The 8,495-nt window shown below is 41.4% G+C and overlaps 1 protein-coding gene across 2 annotated transcripts in view; it reads right to left on the bottom strand.

Moving 5' to 3' along the window:
* Positions 1 to 2,629: 2,629 nt before the first annotated feature.
* The window catches only part of LOC114560559 (casein kinase II subunit alpha'), a 20,060-nt gene continuing 14,194 nt past the window's right edge, over positions 2,630 to 8,495 (bottom strand). For both annotated transcript variants that reach the window (XM_028586015.1, XM_028586024.1), the window contains exons 7-13: positions 6,848 to 6,931; positions 5,879 to 5,989; positions 5,673 to 5,774; positions 5,026 to 5,126; positions 4,363 to 4,511; positions 3,430 to 3,517; positions 2,630 to 3,078 (exon numbers count right to left, since the gene is read on the bottom strand). In XM_028586015.1, coding sequence (XP_028441816.1) covers positions 3,444 to 3,517; positions 4,363 to 4,511; positions 5,026 to 5,126; positions 5,673 to 5,774; positions 5,879 to 5,989; positions 6,848 to 6,931 — 621 coding nt within the window. In that variant the 3' untranslated portion in view covers positions 2,630 to 3,078; positions 3,430 to 3,443. The remainder of the gene's footprint in view (positions 3,079 to 3,429; positions 3,518 to 4,362; positions 4,512 to 5,025; positions 5,127 to 5,672; positions 5,775 to 5,878; positions 5,990 to 6,847; positions 6,932 to 8,495) is intronic.

Below are 8,495 nucleotides of genomic sequence, written 5' to 3'. Positions count from 1 at the left end.
GACAGTTTGCCAAACCCCTCCCAGGGGAGAAAACAGCTCTATCAGCTGGGGCAGTGTGGGCGGAGCATCAAGGCCACTATTGCTGCAGGGCATAGGCGTAATTTAGCAGGGGGATGTGGCAGTTACAACCACCTCCCCCAAAAAAAAAATAAAAAAAAAAATAATTTCCTTTACATAAAGGCATTTGAACCATAAATTATTGCAGAAAAATTCTGCAGAATGCAGAAAATTAAGTGTTGACGTTCAAATTTTAAATTGTGCTCAAAAGTGGAGATCTCAAACCCCCCAAATGTTGAACCCAAAGTCTTACCCTTAAGCAGGACATATTTTTTTTTGTGGGGCATAAGATGAGCCAAACTGATACGGTCAAAGCCCTCACGACCCACATTAAATTCCTGCCAAGGCGTACTCTCAATTTGCCACTTTGCCATCTAGCTTTGACAGAGCTAAGCTAGATGTTTCCCCGTTTACAGTCTTTATGCTAGGCTAAGCTAGCTGCCGCTTCATATTGACATCAATCTTCTCCTCTAACTCGCCACCAAAATGTAGAACTATTCCTTTAAACATGTAGACAAAGTGCCAAAAGGGGCATTTTGCAGCGAGTCTCCGTAGTTCTTCACCCAGACACGGGTCACTGGCTGAGGGGGAAGCGGGGGCGTTGTGGGCGTGCCTTCGATGGGTGTAGAGCTCATCTGCTGTAGCTATCTGTGTGTTTGTAGGCTGCTTCTTACCGTGTTTGACACTTAAAAACTTCAGATGTCAGTCAGGGCATTCATTTTGGGCCAAGCCGTCTGTGAGCAGAGTTAAAACCAGGATGTGCGCTCAACAGCCGCAGTAGTTCCAGTTTTTAACTTACAAAAGAAAAACCACATGACCAAAAGGTGAATTCTTCTCCTGTGTTGCATTTTAAAACACTTTGGATTTGAATATTAACACGTAATTGAAATTTACTCTGCTGTGTTTACAATTTCAGCCATTTGGTAAGCAGTTTTAAATTTGAGCAGGTGGTGACCTCATCAAACCTTCGGCCTTGATTCGCCTAAACGAATGCACCTATTTGTAACGCACGAATGTTGCACACGTGTTTTATGTTCTGCACAACACCTTGAAGTTCCAGTTTATTTATTAAAAAGTGCACACACTTAGTGACGTCTCTGGTCTGGTTCTTGAAGCATCAAAACAAACAGCTGACAAATTTAATTCCCCTGGAAAATGTTTCTTGTGTTCATGAGATTGACAAAAGAAAGTCATCTTTCAGGACCTTGGGAGCTCCAGAATTCAACACTCGGGACCATTATGCATAACGAGTACTTTAAATTTTGGTATTTTAAAAGGCAGGGTTGGTAATGTTGAATAGCGAGATTTAAAAGTAGCGTCTCCTCGGAGCTCTGTCTAAGACCAGTTACACACTGGCTGCATGGCGTGGGCGTGGCGTTTCTGTTGCGTGTCAGCTGCGTGGATCTTTCTATGTCTTTACACACCTGAAACGTGTCTGACGCGGCGCTGCTGCTGCTAGCCTTGTCTGGACACATGTATGTTTCCCATTGATAAAATGAAATACGATGTTAAACATAAATATATACTGATCTGATTACAGCAAAGACAACGTCGGCAGTATTGACGGAAAGATAGGCTACAGAATATTTCCTTCTGTATTGACAGGTGCAATATTAGAAAATTATTTTTTTATATCAAAACCTAGACACTTTCAAACATGACATTTGTGTCTAAACGACATATAAACATCTTTTCCTATTCCATTTTTCCTGGAAACGCTTGAAACGGGTGAAAAATAGACGTCGGTGAAAAATAGGCGTCGGTCCTATTTCTAGCTGGCATGCGTTTTCGGCGCGGCTCGAGCTGTGTGTGTCGTGCAGGCAGTGTGTAAGCTCTAACCTGTTAACATGGGAGCCGAAATATAAAACTACACGCAGCTGACACGCTCACGCAACACATCCAGTGTGTAACCGGCCTAACCCCTCCCCCTGAGCTCCGTCTAACCCCTCCCCCTGAGCTCCGTCTAACCCCTCCCCCTGAGCTCCGTCTAACCCCTCCCCCTGAGCTCCGTCTAAAGCGTGTTTTACAGTAACCGCAGCTGAGCTGGCGCTTTCATTTGTGACATCATGAGATCGCCGTGACTACTTATACCTGCGCTGGTGGTCGCGACACTAGCTGCAGTCTTCTCCTGAACAGTGGTGACGCTGATGAGCAAAGGCTACAGACGTTGCTCTTTCTACGGACTAGAAGAAAAAGGTAAACAACGGCAGAACTGGCAGCAGCGTTGATTTGATTCAGTGACCTACTTGATCGGATCGAGCCTTTTATTCACCATAAGAACTCATCTTAACCGGTAAGTTTACCAGAGAGACTTGCAGTCACTCTGAGAGTCCTGACATCCGGTTGTCGGCGAACTCATTAAGGCCTCCTATTTCCACCTTGGCTCGCGCGCCATAAATCGGACGCGCCGGCCGGATATTACATCATTTTGACGTCACGCGCCACCTTGGATGCGTCTAGTATATAACAGCTTTAACCCCTCCCCCCTGAGTTCCGTCTAACCCATTTTTTTTTGGTAACAGAAGGAAGAATTTCACACTTTGAGTTAAAATAAAAATCAGACACACACGTCTTTAAATAAAAATGGTTTATTCTCTTTCAATATAGCTTTTGTTCTATCCGTAGCAGAAAAGAGCCTCCATGCCACTCAGTGCTAAAACTGGATCTCGGGTCACCACAGCGTCGTAATGACGGACAAACGTCTTTACAGCACAACACCGGCTTGATACTGATCCAACGACAGTCACTTTGCTCATTTTAAAAACAGTTAGAGGGGGGGTGTTGGGAGGCAGGAGGAAGAGTAAGACGAAAGGAGGGAGGGAGGGAGGGAGGGAGGGGCTCAGATCTGATTTCAGCAGCGTAGATTCCCCCCCCACTCCCCCGGGCTTTGTTGGGAGAAGTTTAATCCGTGCGTGTTTGTGTATGCTGCAAAATTGACATCTTGCTCCAGTATGGCTGTTGATGTGGAGGCAGACGTTTCTGCCACGAAAAGGTCACAAGTTGAGGTAACAAAGATTCTTCCTGATTGGACGAAAGAGGAACAAAGAAGGAAAACAGACCAATCGGAGATTAAACACCGATCATCTGATTTTATTATCGTAGCAATGTTGGGAGTGTGTTGCATTATACAGAGAGGTGTTGCTGTTTTTTAGTCTACGCTCATTATAAATATGGTGGACAAAATAATAGAAACACCCCTCCGTATAACGTAACACCATTCTAACAACATCACAAACTGCAGCCTTCAAAATGATCAACACAAACTGAACATCGTAACCTTCACGAAGGAGTGTTGCATTAGTTTTAGCTTGTACCAAATAAAATGGTTCGTTAAACACATTCAGTTTTAAACAAACGTGCTGTGTGCATTACCTGCTCTCTGGTTATCATGTCGCATTGGAGCCGCTTATGGCCTTTGTGCCGTCTGTGTTGGCGTTTGCGTGTTCCTTCACCACAGGATCTGAGGGACAAACGCACATTTCATCTGACAAACTCCACCCGGTCTCAGCTAAAAGAAGCAACTACAGGCATGTCTTTGTCCTGGTGTCTGAAGTTAACTGGTAACGTGTGTTCAGCTGAAGTGTTTATACCGTTTGGTTTTAAGGTTTTATGTAGCACAATCCATAAAAAGAAGAAAACATACACAAAAGATGGGTTATGATAGGGTTGATGTAACTTGTAAGGGTGTCCGAGTATTAATCGTGTCTCATTTAAATGCAAATGTTGCGAATACTGAAAGATGATTCCTCACCTGCTCCGAAAACACTAACATATTAGTATAAGCTTTAGTGCGTAATTTTTTGATAGTAATACATATAGACAGTCAAACCATCGCCAAATTAGTTGCTGCAAAGCTAATTAAGACTCTCAGCTCCACACAACTCTCTCTGTATTTCTCAGTAGGACTATGGTCAGAAGATTGTGGCGTCCGGGGACTTTCCCGTGCAGAAACTCGAGTGAAGAGGATGACCTCTTCTGAAGAGTCCCTCATGTTTTTTTAATCCTCCGTGTCTCCTTGGCTACTAGAAACTGTGTGTGTGTGTGTGTGTGTGTGTGTGTGTGTGTGTGTGTGTGTGTGTGTGTGTGTGTGTGTGTGTGTGTGTGTGTGTGTGTGTGTGTGATTATAGAAGGCTTGTATCTTTTTTTAATCTTTCGTGAACTATTTATGAGGTCTTATAATAATAATAATAATAATCTGTAATAAACTGGTTACAGTAGTGAGAAAACAATTCAATATTTGTGACACATAAACCTAGCTTCAGCGGTGGCTCTGCCAGCCAGATGTGTGTATGGGTGCGTACTAACAGAAGTATGGGTGCTGCATGGCCTCGGCCGCCGTCAGCCTCTGCTGATGGTCGTAGCGCAGCAGCTTGTCCAGCATGTCCAGAGCCTCCGGGCTCACCAGGTGCTGGTTCTCTGACTGGATGAACTGCTCCCAGCGCTTCCTCGTTTGCCTGGACACAGAAACATGTCACATGACTGAACTCACTCTTTACTTACTGGGACAGCATGCCTGGCCTTCAGGTAGAGCTGGGCGATAAGGAGAAAATCAAATACCCCAATGTCGATATTGTGGCGATATTGTAGGGTTGACAATTGGTGCTTTCACAAAATGTGCACACAGTGAGATTTTTGATAAATAATAATCAGTTATGTTGATATAATAACTATGTGGGTAAAGGCAAATAATAGAACAGCGAGAACAGTTTGGTGTGTTCAGAAAATTACATCACTAATGTAATGTAGCCTTTAAAACCAGGAAAAGACAATAAAATAAGGTCGTATCAGATATACTTTAATATATATACAGTATGTTACGATATCCAAAATTTAAAGACGATATCTCGCCCCATATATCAACATAATATTGATATATTGCCCAGCCATAGCTTCAAGTGGTTTTAAATACATATGAATGTTAAATGTTTCTGCTGGTTAACTATTGGGTGTGAACATCCTGGTACTCACTGTCCCAGCAGGTCTTTGAAGCGAGTGTCCAGTTCTATGTGATATTTGTGCAGGTAACCGAAGAGCTCATCTGTGCCGAGAACTTTAGCAATGCGGACCAGCTGGAAAACAACATACACGCACATTCAATAAAACACATGTAGAGCTGCAAGGATTAATCAATTAGTTGTAAACTATTCAATTAATCGCCAACTATTTCAATAATGGGCAGTGGTGGCCTAAAGGTTAGAGAAGCAAGCTGGTGTGTGAATGTGTAACTGTGTGAATGTGTAACTGTGTGAATGTGTGACTGTGTGAATGTGTAACTGTGTGACTGTGTGAATGTGTGTGAGGATCTGTACCATTTAAAATGGTTTGACACATTTTGCCTTTAACAAATACTGCGCTCCCCCTGATGGATATTGCACTAGTCCATGTTGCGATTAGAAAATAATCAACAGATGAATCGACATTGAAAATAATCGTTGGTTGCAGCCCTGAATTCATCAGCTACATCCTGCCGATACATTTCATTAGAATTACAAAGTATAATATATGAAAACAAATACATTTCTGCCCCAATATGCGATTCTTGATTTCAGCTAGAGGTGACAAGATGATTTAAAGATCAAGAGCTTTATTTCGGAGGGATTTATCGGAGCTGTTACCTGGTCGTAGTTGTCCTGGCCGTGAAAAAATGGTTCCTTCAGAAAGATCATGCTGGCCAACATGCAGCCTAGACTCCACATGTCCAAACTATAGTCATACATCTGGGAGGGGGAGAAAGGAAATCACACATCAACAATTATTATGCAACGTTTTAAAAAAGGGCTGTTTTTTTTTTTTTTTTTTTTTTTTCCTCCAAAATAAATACCTGATAGTCCACTAGCAGCTCAGGGCCTTTGAAATACCGAGAGGCCACCCTGACGTTGTATTCCTGAGCGGGATGGTAAAATTCTGCCAAACCCCAATCTATAAGACGCAGCTGAGACACACAGAGAGAGAGGAAACACTCATCACTTCATCTGGTTCATGTCACAGGGTCGTGCATTGTTATTTCTTTTTAAGTGTTTGGAAGTCTGGTCAAACTTTAGGAACTTTCCCTGAAAAAAAATAAAAGTAATTTGTTCTTCCTTTTAATTCAAAACAAAGCACCTCGAAACACAAATGGCTTCAAAGAGAATGCAGACTTGGAGCTCTCAGGAATGTTAAATTATCAAAATGATGAACCATCAGAGGGAGAGCCATTAGAACAAGGCGGGGATTTAGAGAAATAAAACGTGTATGCCATTTCATCACGATCATCAATCAAGTAAATGTAGCGCACACACACGCCGATATATTTTGATGTTCCTCTGTTCGGTTTATTTTTAAACAGCAAAATCATATTATTTTAGTGAGGACTCAAAAATAACTAAAGATAGCTAATGTTAGGGAGATATGTTTGTTTTGTCACACATTTCTGGATATATATATATATATATGATTTTGTATTTATTAAGATTCTTTTGGGGGGGGGGACATGCAGGAAATCGTCACAGGTCAGATTCGAACCCTGGACCTCTGCGTAGAGGCATAAACCTCTCAGTATATGTGCGCCTGCTCTACCCACTGAGCCAACCCGGCCACATATCAGATTTGATATCGGCCTTAAAAATCCTTTAATCGGTCGGGCCCCGCACATGCACACACCTTAAAAACCAAAAGATACTTCAATATAGAAATAAAAGCTCTCCGTTTACATTCTATGATGGTGCCATGGTTTGTTTGAAGGTTTTATGAATTGTGTGTATTACTTCATTATGAAAGAAAGCCTGTAAGTGCGCCTCACGCTGCTCGGTACCTTTCTCATCTGGTGGTCGATCATCACGTTGTGGGGCTTCACGTCCCGGTGCATGATGCCCATACTGTGACAGTAGTCCAGAGCCTGAAGGAACACACACACACAATATTATACTTCACCACCACTTGCTGCACTTCTCCCGGCACACAATATGAACATCAGAACACTACCATCCATCACATATTTCAAAAAGGCATACAAACTGTTCCTTCTCAACAGTTACACTTTGCACACATTGATTGTTCATGTGTTGTTGTTCATGTGTTGTCCAAGTCTGTGTTATTGTCTTTAGTCTGTATGTGTCTAGCCCCTGAGCTAATGTCCTGTACATGTGTGTCTGTCCTCATGTGCCGTAAACTATGTTCTGTGTTTCTGCAGAACAGGATCCTGCTGGAAACCAGTTTTTAAAACTGAGTCAGGCCCGTTTTAACTGTAACTTCATGTTACTTTTAATCCTTTCCTGTTTAATAAATGAAAAATGAAAATGAAATGAAAATAAAGCCGGTCTGCAACCATCATCTGCTCTGCCCTGAGGCTTCTTCCTCGCAGTACGTTTCACTTGGCCACTTTTCACTTCTTATTTTCTGCACAAAGTCCAGACTCATTGAAACCAAGAAGGAAACAAACTCTGCAGATTATTGTCATTATCAATTAATCCTTTTTTCTTTTTTTTAACCACATGATTTTTTGATATTCTATAAAAACATCTTCAAATTACTTTTTTTTTTTGTGATCAACAGTCAAAACACAGGGTTCATACGCATTTTAACCAAAACTTTTCGGAAAATTTCCATGACTATGTGTTCCTGAAAATGTCAGTCGACATTATACAATAAGAACACAAATCTGTGTTAAAGTTGACCCTCAGAGGTTTAACTATAAAATGAATGATAATGTCTGTGGTTCATAGTGGGATTCGAATAGAACGTCGAGGTTAAGACGACATGAAAATACATTTATTAATAACATATTATTATACTGTGTTAAAAAAAAATCCCATAACTTTTCCAAAACTTTCTGGGTCTTTTTATGTTTCCAAAACCTTTCCAGGCCTGCAATTTGCATTTTCAAATTCCATAACTTTTCCAGTTTTTTTTCAAAACGTATGAACGCTGAAAACAACAAACAGCAGTTTTGTTTAATAAATGACTTAAATGATATTTGAAATTATCAAAGTTGCTGTTGATTCATTTTCGCTCCATTTAATTGTTTCAGCACTAATTTAGTTACAACAAACCTTCCATAGCCCCCATATATTTCCAATTTTCTCAGCATTACATTGCACTCTGCTTCCTGTCAATCACAGCAGATAACTCCTAAAAACGTCACCACACAAATTCAACTGTCACGTTCACAGTTTTTATTTTAAAAAGGGGGCAAATAATAGGGGTGTCAGGATTTAATTTGACTTTTGATTTTAAGGTCACGATTCGACTCATTTTAAAAAATGATGGCAGAAGGGTTCTTTGCAATAATGGTGCGTTCTTTTTGTCTTGTTATCGCGGCTAGTAGCTCGAGTGTGACGTCACATCCGTGTCGAAAAAACGAATAACCGCGGGTCGGCTACTGCTCCGCTTTCTGCTCAAGACTTGGCCATTGTTGTCATATAGAAACTGAGCGTCTCTAGCCAATTTCAGCTGCACAAGCT

This window comes from Perca flavescens, chromosome 1 (genome assembly GCF_004354835.1).
Source record: "Perca flavescens isolate YP-PL-M2 chromosome 1, PFLA_1.0, whole genome shotgun sequence".
Lineage (NCBI taxonomy): Eukaryota > Metazoa > Chordata > Actinopteri > Perciformes > Percidae > Perca > Perca flavescens.
This window is presented reverse-complemented; position numbering and strand designations above follow the sequence as displayed.